The following is a 16,120-nucleotide window of genomic DNA, read 5'->3' as shown; positions in this document are numbered from 1 at the left end:
TCACAGCGAACACACAGCGTTTCTCTCTTTAGTGTTCTACCTCTCAGATGTGAAAGGAAAATAAAAATCTCCCGTTCGCACCTGACCCACTGGGAGCCGGGAGGGTGTGAGGAACAGCGCCGGGAGTGCCCCCTGCCGTACAGGAGCGGTACTGCACCTGGGCAGGGCCCCCGCCGCCGGCTCCAGCTCTCCCATTCCACTTCCAGTTCCTCTCTTCCCATTCCACCTCCAGTTCCTCTCTTCCCTTTCATTTCCAGCTGTACTGAACGCCGCTGCTTTTTTCCTCTTGAGCGGTGCATATAAGATACGACTTAAATAATGCTGTTAAATTTGGAGATATTCACTATACAATATGATCCAGCCTTTCAGGAAAGGAAAATAGGGGAGAAATTGTACTTGTGAAGCTTTTATCAGCATCCTGTATGCTGTAAAAGAGGCAAACGAATGCATTTTAATCTTTCAGGTAGAAAAAGAAAGATAACACAAAACCAGACTTGTGAAGTTAGCAGCAGGGCCAGTAAGTACATAATGTGCCATTAGAGTCCTAAATTTAAAAAACCTCAGTGCTGCTGTAGGAAGTACTTAACACCTCTTGAAGAAAAAAGACAAAAATGGTGTCACACTGCCACACTGCTGATTAAATGTACATGCAAAATGTCAACATTCACTCCTGCTGTATGTGTTGCAAGATTCTCTAGGATCACGTAATTTTTTTGCTTAAGGACCAGCAGAAAAAGTTGCCTTTCTTACAAGGACAAGCAAAGGAGGTGGTCATGGGCTATCACTGACACAGAATGGCTTCTGCAAAAGAAACCAGTTTCAGATTCTCCAGCCACAAGAGATGCCTGGGGTCCACATGGGAAAAAACCTGAGAAGTATGGTACAAGAAAGTTCAGTAAGCCCAACTGCTTGCCATTTGGTAAAGCATAAAGACTTAAAGATACTAAGCAAAATCATCACCCATAGGTTTAAGATAGACAAAATCAGAGGTGGGTAATTAAGTACAGATCTGAGCATCAGAATTAGACAAAATCATGAATGGCTATCAAGAAAAATGGCCTGGCTACAACTTCTACCTCAGAAACTTCATAAGGTAAGAAGATGCAAAAGGCATCAGGTTTAACTACTTTATCTAACCCATCATAGCTATTCACATCATCAGGTATCCAAGTCTTAATATATATTTAAAAAAATAAATCCATAAATTATTAAATTCATAGATCTTCAGGTATCCAAGTCTTAATGTATATTTAAAAAATAAATCCATATATTATTAAATTCACAGATTAACAAGTCTATCTGATTGAACTGTTCTCAGAAGCTGAATGTAGAAGTTACTATTAGGTCCCCAAGAGGCAGAAATAAATTTTGTTGTCTGAAAGACACATGCATAAACACTAGTATATCTGTATCTCAGTCACTCACGAAGTACATCCTGTACACTACAGGGAAAGGAGAGGTAGAAAAGGGTCTCCTACTCTGTAGAGGTAAAACAAACCTACTTCTAAACAAACTCTTAAACCAATTCAGAAATGCAAAAAACAAGCCAATATTTTTTGCACCCATTTTAGTAAACTGACCCACATTCCTATAAATATAAAAAGTAACTTTTATTACAAAGAATAAATTCTCTTTATAAATACAATCATTACTGTGTACACAATCCCCTTCAATACACACACTGGTGTTCAAAATCAGTGGCATTTATATAAAATACTATCTTAGTTTTTAATTGCATCATTTTATACCCTCATACATTATTTTGCAGTGCTAAAAAGGTATGAGTAATTTGGGTTTTTTTTTTCAAAGGACAGAACGGTATTTACAAGCAAACATGATCCAAACTGCACACGCAGATTCAGGGTACGTAAACACTCGTACACGAACAGCAAGTCGCACTTGGTCTCCCCTACAACAGATTATTTCTTCACAAAAAGGAGACCTATATGACAAAGAGAAACAGAGTAACAGACAATCCTAAGATATTGTTAAAAGTTTTAATTATATAGTGCAATTTTTTTAAAGTGTGACTAGCATTCAAGTAACGAATGAGTCTGTCACTACAAATAATAATATTGTTCTATAGTGCAAGGGCTGTTGCCTTGGAGGAAAATGACACAACCACTGATCATTTTTAACAAGTGAAGAGAAATTAAATTAACTCCTCCCTTGTTCTTCAATTTAATACACAAGAAGTCTATCACCACTGAGTCACCAATGTAACCTAAAAGCTTTGTACCCCATGATCCATTACACATACCACACTACTCTTCCTCCAGTTCTAACCTAAGGAAATCAATTTTCTTTAAAATTCATTATTAAAAAAATGAGTTGCAATTTGCAATTAAAGATTACTATTTAGTTTTAACATATACCTATATCTTTACACTTAGACTTACTGAAGACACGTGGCAAATACTCTCCTGGCATTTCTGTGCACAAAATGGATTGGAAACCCTTTGAAGGTGTGACCATCGGGTACCGCTCTCCTTACGGCATCCTGAAACTCTTCATTTCCTACAGAAACACCTGTTGTGCGTTCAAGCTCATAGGCTGCTAATGCTGGTGACAACAGATAGGAGAGCTGGTCATCCCAAACAGTAGAAAGGCCAAGATCCTGGGAGGCAAGTCACAGAACAATGACAACTGTGAAGAAGGAACATCAGGATATGCCTAAACTTGCCTACTGTATAGATTCAAATAAATCCAGGAATCTTTATATTGGTAGTTAATGGCAGTAAACTGATGAAGCAGTGAGCTTTGTGTATTGACTCACACACCAACTGGGAGAAGCAAACTCCACCACCAGAAGTAAGTGACATCACAAGTATCAAACATTTATCAAGGAATGAAGCTAAACTATTAGGCTGAAGCATAAGGCCAGCAGACTTGAAACCTGTTTCAGCTACAGCATCTCTGCATGAAATGTAAGAAGATATGCATAAATACACAGCAAAAATATGGAAAAATCAACTAAGATTCACCTGACATTTTTTCAAATGTCTCATGGAAAACCCTTTCTGAAAATATGATGCACAACAGCTTCCTGAAACACAAAGGCACCTTCTTTCTACCATCCATGCTCCCACCACATACGTACACCCTCCTCCTACCATCCCAAAGGCAAAGAAATATAAAAAACTACCATGTATATATTCAACACTGCATGAGACTCATACTCAGAGAATTACTTTGCCACCCTAAAGGCTGAGCATCGTGTGGGGAGATAAAAACAGAAACAATCAAAAAAACCTCATTAAAAACAGACATAAGCTAACAGGGACTTAAAGTATCGTTGCCTTCATATCCAGCACAGGATGTACCATTTCTGGCACATTATCCCTTGTAGAAATCCTGGACAAAAAGGACAAAACTAACTTCTAAAAATATCTCCCATTTTGTAAAGCAGTCAGAGTAAGATCATGACAGCTGAAAGCCTACTTTTATCTAGGAACCAGAAACATTTGTGCTGTATTGGCAAAGTCCGCTAACAATCAGATTTGATCTTCCTGGTGCTTTTAGAAGCAGCTCATGGGTGGTCTGCAGGTAAGCTGAAGATCACAGACCTAGAACAAGGGGCAAAGGCAGGGTGGAGGGAAAAGCTCACACATGAGGCTACGGATCACCACTGCAAATAATAGTAAGTATGATGTCTAAACCAGCTCATTACAGTCTTCCCAAACATTTTTTCAGTAATTTCACTTTTCACATATCACAGTTCTGCAAAAGCTGATGGAAAAGACATTGCAAAGATACAAGTATGTGAACTAACAAATGGCTATCCAAAACAAGTATACAATTGACACATTACCATGACAGATTACTGCCAGTCTTCCTCACCTTTCTGTGTTCAGAGACCAGTATCCTCAGCTGCACTTCTATCTCGTTGCTTGTTACAGCAGCATCTATTGTAGAAGCACACAGAGGAGGAAAAGGGGGAACTGAAGACGTTGCTCCAGGAGGACATACGGATTTTATTGCTTCTCCACTCATGGGTTTCCATCTAGATTCATCATGCAGGTCAAACACACACACCTCCACAGCATCAGAGGGCTGACAATTTCCAAAGAACTTTTGATGGTTAAAGATACAACCTATTGTGCGATATGGATACAGTGGCTTGGGTTGTTCAACTATGGGAGGGTCATCAGGGTTGATAGCTCTGTGGATGTACCTAATCAAAAATATTCAATTTCTTATTAATACAGCTTATTTCAAGGCAAGGTAAAAATATTTAGATGGGACAGATACAGACATTTCTCCTTTAAAAACACTTATAGCCAAGTTTGTAATCAATTTTCCCCCAAAAAATGGCATTCATTTGTTTACAGAAATGTAATTGCACACATTTTGGAGATATAATATACAATCAAACAAGAAATAATTTTTAGTCTTTAAATCTAGAAAAATATGCTGCTTAATCAAGCAGTTAAATTTTGCATCTACAAGAACATGCTCATACAGTTTCCCTGTTACTCATCACATTTAGAGAAATACACCTGCAAATGCTAATCACAGGACACACGAACAGTGGCAAAACAGAACTGCTTGTTTTGAACACCAGAAAGAACATGTTCCTGAAGCTTTAGTACATCGAACATGTGCTCTTCTTAAATAACTCAAGCCAAGAGAAAATCTCAGAGAACTTAGAGAGATTTCTGCAGGGAGCAAAAAAGTAATGCAACACTGATTTCGCCTACGAAATCAAGCAAAAAATATATGTTCCTAAACAATCATGTCAGATTTCATCTCCTTTACAAATGATGGCAGTGATAGCGTCAATGGCAATCAGCTGCCATGAGACACAAAACAGTTACCATACAGTATTAAGGACACTGATATATTACAAACTGATGAAATACTTCCCCTCATGCTGAACCAGTTATTTTCCAAGCAAAAGCAGTAGATAGAAAAAATATTCAAAGACAAATATCACCTGGATTACATGACAGGGTATAAAGATTTAAAAAAAACAAAACACAAGAGTAAAAATATCCTGCACAAACCTCAATATACATTGTTCTGTTTTCTTATATTCTTTTTACTCACCTATGTCCTGTTAAGCTCTCCCAAAAAGTAATTGTTCCATCAGATCCACAAGTCATTACCCAAGTGTGGGGGACTCCTTTTGCTTTTGTTCCAACACACACAAAGGCTTCCAATCCAAACCCAAGAAGAAGACTGCACAGAAGGTTAGCATGGTCTTCACAGTCACCCTAGACAATAAATATTAATGAGCTGTTTTGAGTATTAGGTATGGATAAAACCTTAAAGAAAGAAAATAGTGGTATTTCTCAAGTCACCATTTAACAAGTCATGTTACTTTCCTATTTATCTAAAATATGTATCAAAAGTCAGGATTTTACCTTACACTAGACAGGTTTTAGTTTTCTATAATAGAATAAAAAAAGTTAAAACTTAAAAACAGATGTTCTAATGATAGACTGTTGATATTGTTTGTTCAAGTATAGTGTATGATTAACACTGGGAAACATTTCTTACAATTATAAAGATACCTTCAAATAACCCAAAACTGGAATCTATTGACCTGTGACAACAAAACCAATGTTCTAATTAACTGTAAATATATATATATATATAAATCAAACACCTGAGGAAAGACTAGAAATTACTCAGTATTTGCACACATTTAGGAAATTTTTCATTTAATAAAATGTAATTCTACTGGTATTTCACCTTCTTGAATGTGCTGCCAAACTTCAGAAACTAGACAAAGATAAAACAAGGCCCCCCACAGATCTAACTGTAAAACCACTGGGAATCATGTGCAGCTGTTTTTTCCTTTAGTTAGAAAAACATTTATCTCATAAACACGTTACTACCACTGATAATTCACAGAAAACGATTTCCAAATGCAATGTCTAATATCCTTTGTCTCTTTACAAACATTAGCTGTAAAGTAAGAACAAAATTTGCTCAAACAATGAAGGCTTCATAATACAAAGTATAGCATTCAGAAGCAGAACAGTAAGGCTCTTTAGTCAAGTAACTATTCAGAATGTTGAAAATGTGAATTTCAGAGTTCTTGGATGTATCAAGACAACACAATCTTGCCCTACCACAGCATAAAAGAGAAATACGCAGTAGTTTTAAACCCTGTAGTGGACCTGTGCCACTTTCCACAAGAAAAATAATGATACAGCTGGTGTCTCAGGGGGTAAATTCAGTTATTTTCCATACAGCTTTCCCCTTCTGCCTTGAAGGAACATTCTTCTCTGTGTGTCCAAACACAGCAGTCCCCAAAGTCCCTGTTGCCATCTCCATCTGAAAGCCAGTGGATAGCCAGAACTGCCTTAACATGCCACCTATGCATCATCTGATATTCAAAGACAATAGCCAATGCCTGTTCTGTGTGGTCTTGGAGGCAGGTCTAAAATCTGGGATACAGCTCCTGCTGCCATGAACACATCTTTTAAATGCAAACACATCAGTGACGTTATTTTTGAAGGCAGAAGTATCTCCATGGCAATAAAAAGAACTGACAACCCTAAAGAAGTATCAGAAGTGATCACTGTTACTTCTGCTCATAAAACTGAAGAGCTATAAACCAGAACCACTTACAATTTGTTTTGCTTATTATACTCATGGGATACAAATGTCAGACCACCAAGAACTAGGCTGAAACTTCTAGTGAAATTTCCTATCTTGCAAAAATGTAGCATAAAAACTGTCAGTATATTTCAGCCCATCTATGGAAAACAAAACAAAACAGACAGACAAAAAAACGACAAAAAAAACCCCATCAAATCAACAAAAGAGACAAGAGACTAAAGAGACTTTTTCTACTCTTCCTGGATTAGTCCAGAATTTTAAGCAGTGTCCTGCACAGTAGCAGGGATTCATTGGATGAGATGTGTTCTCAGAAATGCAATGGAAGAAAAGCCAACTCAGTGTCAAAGAGATGCATTGACAAATGGACCCCAACTACAGCAGTAAAGGAAGTCTGCTCCAAAACCTTCTTGTCTACTATTTAGCATCTGCTTCTCTTTAAAAACATCTCAAACACGACTGTAACAGAATCTTCCAAACCCGATTTTAATACGTGTATCTGCAACTTGTTTTAAATTCCTGACTTCGTTAAGAACAGGACACCCACCCCCCGGTGCCACACAACGGGCACCGTCACACACCTTGTTCCTGCATAAGAAGGAGAGGAGGGTGCACCACTGCTCCTGTTTGCCGCCGCCCCCGCCGATGACTGGGGCTCTCTCGTGGCCCAGGACGCTGACGAAGCGCGCTGCCTGCCTGGGTGTGTCCAGCAGCCGCCCGGCCCGCAGAGGTCTCACGTAGGAACACACCGGCCGGTTCACCCCGTTTTCATCCTGAACATGTCAAATGGGGTTATTTGCCAGCCCTGCCAGTGTCGCAAAACGTTAATCTTAGCTTAGCTTTTTTTCCTCTGGGATGTATTCTCCCTGGAATAAGTATCACTCAAAAACAGTGAAGACACGAAAATACCCCCAGAATTAGGACCCAAGACCATTAAGACAACTCATTTAGAGACATCACATATTTCATTCTGGCTCTGTCATCCATAGGGAATTCTGGACTAAATGTATGAACACCAGGAACAGCACAGGCTGCAATTAATTTTCTCAAACAGGTGAGGAACTGTTCATGCTCTACCCACTATCAATTTCCACATTATCATCACTATATCCACATTATCATTAAGTATAAAAACCAGCCAGAACAAATCTCACACAACAACTGCAACCACCCCAAAAAATTTGGGTTCTGCAACAGCCCCAAAAAACCCCACCCTCAAAAGTATTAAACATTCAGCAACTGATTCTAGAGTTTAAAAGGTGCTTATTTGCTTTGAATTTGAATACTCTACCTCTTACAATAGCAAGGAATAAAAATTGCTCAAAACACAGTAACTAGATCTATTAACCAACTAGATCTGAATTAAGCAATAATACTAAGAATTTCTAAGTTCTTGTAAAAATGAAAAAATAAGATTACTTAAAAAAAGGTATGCTTAATTACATGCTGCAGGCAAATACTATGATTATCATCTATTAAAACTATTTCAAGAAGCATAGAAGTCTTCTGTTCCTCACTGGGCTAGATTTGTACTTTTATGCTCATATATTTTTAAAAGGGATCAAAGCCTTTTGAATCTCTGCAGCTTCAGGAAATCATGGTCTCCTATTTTTACTGTAGTCATATACTGTCCCCGTTAAGGTTTTGTCATGCTTTTCCAGCAAACTGGTGGGAAAAAAAAGCAGCATTTATTTGAGGATGACTGGAATCCTTTTGAAAACTACTTCACAGCACAAAAGCAATTAAAAAAACCCCACAGGCAGGATTTATTTTTTAATATTGTCTCATATATATAAAATGCCTGTTTCTGCATTACTCATCTGAAACTTGATGGTAACCAAATTATCAAACTAATCTAATAAAGTAATTTCCATTCCCAGAAAGTTTTATTAAGATTTGCTATGGCCAATGGGAAACTCAAGATAAGCTCTATATAGGTACTAATCTAGCAGGGGCCTAGTTCCTATCCTATTTAATTATAGACCTGTTTCTCTTTATACATTGCCCTAAAACTCTTAAAGCCTTTGTATTTGGAAGAGAGTTTGTCTTCTTCACAGCAGCCCTCATAGTGCTGTGTTTTAGATTTGTGACCAAAACAGTGCTGTGAACACACCAGTGTTTTAGCTGCTGGTGAGCGGGGCTTGTATAGTAAGTATGACAGCCATCTACGCTTCTCATTCTGCCACCACATAGTTCTAGCTTCAGGGTGGACAAAAACCTGGAAGGAGACACAGCCAGGACAGCTGACATGATCTGACCAAAGGAATATTCCATGCCATATAGTGTCATGCTCAGTGCTAAAAACTGTGGGGGTGGGGAACAGATCTTTTCTGCTTGGAGACTGTAAGGGCATCTGTCTCCTGTGGGAGGGGGTGAGTGACTCTCTTTGCTTCTTTCCCTTCCTTTCCATTTCCATTTCCATTTCCTTTCCTTTCCTTTCCTTTCCTTTCCTTTCCTTTCCTTTCCTTTCCTTTCCTTTCCTTTCCTTTCCTTTCCTTTCCTTTCCTTTCCTTTCCTTTCCTTTCCTTTCCTTTCCTTTCCTTTCCCTTCCCTTCCCTTCCCTTCCCTTCCCTTCCCTTCCCTTCCCTTCCCTTCCCTTCCCTTCCCTTCCCTTCCCTTCCCTTCCCTTCCCTTCCCTTCCCTTCCCTTCCCTTCCCTTCCCTTCCCTTCCCTTCCCCCCCTTTCCCTTCCCCTTCTCCCTTCCCCTTCTCCCTTCCCTTCTCCCTTCTCCCTTCTCCCTTCTCCCTTCTCCCTTTCCCCACCTTTATTTCAACCCATGAACTTTTCCTTGCTTTTGCAATTTTTATCCTTGCCTCCACCCCATCAATGTGGAGTGATAGAGTAAAGGGTTCAGGCCTCAGCTGAGATTTTTAAGTTCACATCACTCCTGCACACTCAGGGCACAGCCAGAAGGGAAGCTGTTGCCTCATGGAAGAGGAGGCACAGATTGCCTCAGAACACTGCTTTTAGATAAGCTACTGCGGTAGGAAAATTGCTACTGAACAGGGTAAATTCATAGTGTGAAAAATGCAAGGATCATACCATTCCTTTTACTGAGTACTGAGGAGCAACTGATACAGTAATTTATCATACTCTAGTAATTATGACTGTAGTTGTTGTGTGACATAAACCAGAGAGATTGCATTGCAGATCACATAGAGTTCAAATATTTTGAGGATCTGTTCTAATAGATCAAGGAAGTCCATTTCTTGTCACTGTTTTATCTGGTACAAAACTTATCTGAAACAGTTTGTACAGATCACCCAAGTTTCAGCCATTTGAGTATTCAAGGACAAGACTAAGCAGGCTTTTTCACTTAGTAGATCAGAGGTAGTCAGAGCAACCCTCCTGTCTGCATTGTCCTATTAAGCTTCAATAGACAAACAGAAGTTAAGTCCTTACAAATCTAATTTTTTTGCACGACACACCACATTTAGCCCTGACCTGAACATAACCACATCATAAATCTATACATATTCTGCATATACATAAAGTTCAAAATAAAATAAAAAGATAACTTAAAGAAAGGATTGGTCTATTTATACAGTTCACAAACCTGTGCAAAGATCTTTACCAGCCTTGTGTTGTGGGTAGGTCTGATCTGCAGGTATTCTCTCCACCACTGCTTAGCATACACGAGAAATAAACGTTCTTTTTCTGCTGTTTTCTGACGTTCCAAAGTGAACTGTAGGTAGGAAAAACAAAACCAATCCTACATATACTAATTCCAAACAGGAGAAAAAAAGCCATAATCAGTAAGGACATTAACACCACATGCTGGCATATGTAAAATAAAGCTTAACATTTTAAGTGTGTCATCCAAATGCATGCATTTTTAAATGGAAATCCAATTAATAAAACTTCAAGTTGTATTTCTTGTTTGTAGGTTCATATATTAGGCTTGACTGAAGTAATGATCATTTTAAGTAATGCATTTCTGCACAGAAGGATTGCTCAGATTGTAATGTGCAGGAGAATATCTGCATGCACCTTCAGGCCAACATTTACTGGCTTTCTGAGCAGAAAAGCTAACCTGAAATTACTGTTTCACATGGGAAAGAGCAAGAAAACATATTGCTACCTGAAGAAAATTAGATATATTGCATCTTTCTTTTTTCTTCAGAGGTTTTGATACAAGTAATTAGAAAAACCCATTACAGCAATATTTTCAGTAATGTTCAGTATAGACAAAGTAAAAAAGGTAATTATATTTAAATTTAATAGAAGAAAAATAAGTAAGTATTAAACAGTCAAAAACCCCACAGTCCTCAACATCTACAATTCTGTTCTTCTCCCCCACCAACAAAAGAGTAAGTTAGGCCTCCCAGAAATTACTTACTTGAGTACTAATTATTTCTGAAGAAAGTGTCTTATTAAGCTGTGGATACATTTCCAGTCTGATGTTTAAAACACCAACAGAAACTTTTGATTCTGTACCTTTGAAACAAAATAAGTTTTCATCAGGTCTCTCATATTCAATTTGCCTAGATTATTTTGGCCAGGCAGGGGCAAACCATTAAAATATGTATGTTAGTCTTATATAATCACAAAAAGTAAACTTCTTTAAACATAGGCAAAGTAAGAATCTTTATTTAAATTTCAAACTCAAATGAGGCTGTAAGAAAGCATAACATGACCAAAAAAAGCACTGTTGTCTACATCCAAGACAATTATCCAAGGCCCTATTTGCAGCCATTACTGGGACATACTAGATGAATTCTAGAATGGAATTCTAGAAATGTCTGGAATAGGCATCAAAAATCAAATCAGAGAATCACACACTGTAAATGTGCCTATTCCTACTGATTACACAAGTAGCTCAAATTTAAATAGTTGGAAATAAGTGAAGTTCATCTTCCCCCAGGATGCAGTTCATTATGAAGGACCCTGGCTGTCACACAAAGTGATTACTCAACTTAAAAAACTTCCCAAAATAACAAACAACTGAACAACCCCCCTCAACTTAATGTTGTTGCCTAATGCTGAAATTGAAATTACATAAACAACAATAAGCTTTAAAAAACATGGTACAAATGGGTCCACATGCAATACAAGTGATGGAAGCCTGGCATAATAGTTTATCTGTTTATCTGAGATGGCAGCATCCTTTGATGTTCTTGACGCATTTTGTACAATGACAGGATTTTGAAGAAGAGAAAAAACACTGGATTTATTGGATTGATACTTTATTACCTGGGAAAAAAGCTAATGAGAATGAAATTTAACTTGCTCCATCACCCATCTGAGAATTAAGCTCAACTTATTTGCTATGCATTTCCAAGTCATCATAGAAAATTAAAATCAGAATGGCCTGAGGTGGATGGGATCTTAGAGATCACCTAGTTCCAACCCCGCTGCCATGGGCAGTGACACCTTCCACAAAATCACATTGCTCAGAGTTCCATCCAACCTGGCCTTGAACACTTCTCAGGATGTGGCATCCACAGCTTTTCTGGGAAACCTGTTCCAGTGCCTCACCACCCTCACAGGAAATAATTTCTTGCTCTTATCTCATCTAAATCTACTCTCATTCAGTTTGAATCCATCCTGCCTTGTCCTGTCATTACTTGCTCTTGTAAAAAGACTTGTAGGAAGTCATGAGAGACCTAGTCTTTATTCACTAAATCATATCCTAACAACCTGTGTTGGAACTCCTGAGAAGAGGACTGGGGACAAGCGATACACAAAAACACACGTGTGTTCAAACTGCTAAGCACCTAAACCAAGCCGTTCAGAAAAGGTGCTTCCAGCTACTGGGATAAATGGGAGCAGAGATCCCTTTCTCCAGCAACTGTTAGTTTGCTATGAAAGGCACACAAGCTGGATTTTACTCCCCAGTGCACCAATCAGATAGATTCCTGGAGATGGAACTACTGGATTTTTGTTTGGTTGGTTTGATTCTGATAACTTAACCAGATTTTGCAATAATCAATAGTGGGAATTCCCAGACATGAATGGGGACCATTTTTACAAGGGATCTGGAATGCTCATTTTTAGCAGCTTGGTAACAGAAAAATCTGACCATTAAGTCTTCTAGGCATTTTTTAAGGAAACTTTACAGTTACTTCTGAATTGAAGAAAAAAAAGAATTAGATAAAAAATACTGCTTTAAGCTTGTAAGCAAGCTCAGTACCCAAAATTTTAAGTCTTCATAACACGCTTATTTTTTATGCTTACCTACACCCAGGAGTTCCACAGCAACGTTTGTTATGCCGTTCTCTGCAGCCAAGACAGACCTCCACTCCAAGAAATAGGATGCTACCAGTGTGGTCTCACCAAATGTGTCTGTTTTGATCAGAACCATATGCACTGGGTCACATATAGATAACATAGTGGTTGCATCCACCATCTTACTTCCATCACCTGCCATTATTAAACCAAAATAAGATAGCAAGAATATTACCATCCCAAGTTCTCATCAGAATTTTAAAACAGTACGCAACAAAATGCAATGTATGTAGTAAGTATAAAACACAATGTATGTACTAAGTATAAAGAAAGATCTTGAGTCCAGAAGTGTAAGCAATGGTCCCATCTCTAAAACCACACTCATTTTAGGACAGAGCTACAGAGAGATTACATAGAAGATAAAATTACTTTGTAGTTGAGTACTGCAATGCAACTAGTTCAGACACACAAAAAGATAAAATGGAATTAACATTTAAGAATGGATAAAGTTGGGCAATCTCAAGTTAGAGTGAAAAAGAAGGAAAAGAGCAAGAGCAGAGAAAGATCTACAAGTGGCATAACCCAATACAGTCATCTGTTTCCTCAGGACAACAAGAAAAAAAACAGGAAAGAAATCCACTAAATAATATCAAACATATTTCACAATAACTCTTAGGTCAGAAAAAATCCCAACACCATCAGCTCTAAACCCACAATATTCCTTACCTAGGCTATCCCTGTGTATTTCAAGTAGAAAACCATCCTGAAAATCTGGCTCACAGGCACAGGGTACAGGTTTGGAACGGAAGCGCTGGTTTCGAAAATGTAAACACAGAGTGAAGGTAGAACAGATCTGGCCAGGCAGAGGCTCTGGTTCCTGAAGATGTTCCAGAAAAGCTTTTCCACCCAAAACCTGAAGGTAAAGATACCTCCGTGTTGGGTCAATGTTAGCTGTAAAGCGTAGCAATAAAAATGAAGAGACTACAAACAGATCTTAAAAAAAGCTTAATTTGTTAAATATCAGGTAACTAAGAGGAGACTAGCAAAAAAAAAGAAACTTCTTTGAGACAAGTGCTTAGGAGAAGTTTATTTTAAAATATATGGAAATTATCTTAGTGTTAAGTAAATTGAATAATAATAATAAATCATATTTAATGCAACACTGATGGCTGCTGCTGCTTGCATGAGTTTACTCCATGTGGATAAGCAGAGGCAACACCCACCCTTATGCCAGTTCATACCGACATTCAGAATGCAAAAATCATAGACTTCAAATTTGTTTCAAAACTATGATCCAAACATTTAAATAAACAAGAAACATACTTTTTTTCAAAACTGGTGGTTCTCTGTCAACAAAATGTGTTGATGGTTTTGGAGCCGAAGTCCTCTCTGTTTCATTCACATCCTGGAATTACAATTAAGACTTTTTAAGGAGTCAAGGGATGCAGCAGTGCTCCTACTACAGTCTTCTAAAAATTAAAGAATCCTCCATTTAATCTGAATGCCATTCCTAAGGTATGCTCCCTTTTAAAACTGAACAAATATTTTTAGTGCAGTATTATCAGCAAACCAATTTCAGCATATCCATTAATCTTCTCTACTTCTATAATGTCTCAAATCAGTAACGTCCTTACAAACCTCCAGAAGCAGCATAGTTTCACTTTGTCAAAACACCACGTCAGTAAAAGGAACAAGCAGAAATACTTCTTCTCTTCAAAAGCCACTTACAGTTACAAATTTAAGTTCCTTCATAACATCATCAATGATTCCCCGCTGTCTTAGGGCTTTCATCAGGTCTTCTGTGGACAGCTGCTGATGCTCAGGTGCCAGCTCTTCTCGTATAGTCTCAGCAAGAACTTCTCGTATCCTCCCATGGACATCCATCTGAAAGGAAGTTCACTATGTGTTACAAACACCAGCTCTTTGTATGGTAGCAGGTACAACTTGCCAAATAAGTCTGTAAGGCTAAGGGTGCTTTCCTAGGAACACAGAAATAACTACACCAAAATACTGGTCCTTTCAGAACTAATCAAATGAGCCACTACCTTACAAAAGCAATGCTCCCAGTAAAAAAAAATTACAAGCATACAAAACATAGGCATTCTCACTGCTCTCTGACAGTAAGCCATCTTAAACTTCCCTCCTTACAAAAAGGTCTGTAAATCCATCTATTACAAAATGGTCATTGTTCTAAATTTCTTGTCTCCCTCAAAATTCAAACCTAATATAATACTTCCTTACTTTTTAAGGGAAAAAATATGCTTTTATATACGTAAGGCACAAAAGTAGTAGATCTCCCTTGCAAGCTTTCCCTGTGCTCAAAAGGAAGTCTGCGCATCATCTGAGCTGTGAAAGCAGATGAATTTATAGAGCTGACTCTCACACTGGAAGGATGTTAAGGACACAGCCACCAATACCTGAAACAGAATCACAGAATGACCTCGTTGGAAAACTTCTTAAAGATCATCTCATCCCAAAGCCCCTGCCATGGGCTTTCACTAGACCACGTCACTCACAACCCCACCAAGCCTGGCCTTGAACACTTCCAGGGATGGGGCATCCACAACTTCTCTGGGCAACCTTTTCCAGTCCCTCAGCAGCCATCACAGTGAAAAATTCTTCCTAATATCTAATCTAAACCTACTCTCTTTCAATTTCAATCCATCTCCCCTTGTCCTGTCATTACATGCTCTGGTAAAAAGTCTGTCTTCTTTCTTGCAGGCTTCCTTCAGATACTGGAAGGTTGCTATAAAATCTCCACTGAGCCTTCCCTTCTCCAAGCTGCACTATCCCAGTTCTCTCAGCCTTTCCTCGAAGCAGAGGCGCTCCTTCCCTCTAAACATCTCGCTGGCCTCCTCTGGACTCGCTCCAAAACCCCATTCTCCTGTGTGACAGGTAGGAATATTCACCCCTACACTAACAAGCGATATAGGAGTTACAGCCTCCTTACTTATCAGTTCAAGACCCTCGCTCATAGAGCAACAAGAAAATGACGAAGCGGAGCCTGGAAACCACCTGCAGCGAGCGACCCAAGTTGGGAAAACAAAGCGGGGCGCCGGAGCGGGCGCGCGCCGCCACCGCCTCAGCGGGCGCTGCCGCCACTCGCGGCGGGGTGACACCGGCACGGGGGCCGGTACAGCCCCCTGAGAGACAGGGGAAGGCTCTCCGGCGCCGGGACGCGGCGCCAGTCCCACCTTGAGCAGCTGCTGGTGGATGATCTGCTTCAGCTCCGAGGCTTTCTCCGGCGGCAGCGACATGGCGGACCCGGCAGGGAACGAGCCCCAACCGCCGCGCTGCGAGCGCGGGCAGCGCCGCCACCGCCCCCTGGCGGCAGCCCGTGGGTGCGGCATCCGCGCCCGGCTGCCTTCCTTCCTTCCTTCCT

At 39.3% G+C, this 16,120-nt stretch overlaps 1 protein-coding gene across 2 annotated transcripts; it reads right to left on the bottom strand.

Annotated features, from left to right (window-relative positions):
- Positions 1-1,174: 1,174 nt before the first annotated feature.
- Positions 1,175-16,088, bottom strand: CEP76 (centrosomal protein 76). Of its 2 annotated transcripts, none has more exons than XM_058830935.1 (12): positions 15,933-16,088; positions 14,467-14,622; positions 14,062-14,143; positions 13,465-13,689; positions 12,748-12,855; positions 10,910-11,007; positions 10,127-10,255; positions 7,152-7,343; positions 5,050-5,216; positions 3,841-4,174; positions 2,400-2,617; positions 1,175-1,942 (listed from the first exon to the last, which is right to left on the bottom strand). In XM_058830935.1, the coding sequence occupies exons 1-12, from the start codon at positions 16,086-16,088 to the stop codon at positions 1,804-1,806; spliced, it is 2,004 nt and encodes a 667-aa protein (XP_058686918.1). In that variant the 3' UTR covers positions 1,175-1,803. The 2 variants fall into 2 exon arrangements, with proteins under 2 accessions (XP_058686918.1, XP_058686919.1); XM_058830936.1 differs by having other exon boundaries at positions 1,176-1,942; positions 12,748-12,933.
- Positions 16,089-16,120: the final 32 nt, after the last annotated feature.

This window comes from Poecile atricapillus, chromosome 2 (assembly GCF_030490865.1).
Source record: "Poecile atricapillus isolate bPoeAtr1 chromosome 2, bPoeAtr1.hap1, whole genome shotgun sequence".
Lineage (NCBI taxonomy): Eukaryota > Metazoa > Chordata > Aves > Passeriformes > Paridae > Poecile > Poecile atricapillus.
Note: the sequence above shows the minus strand (reverse complement) of the source record. Positions and strands in the feature narration are given on the sequence as shown.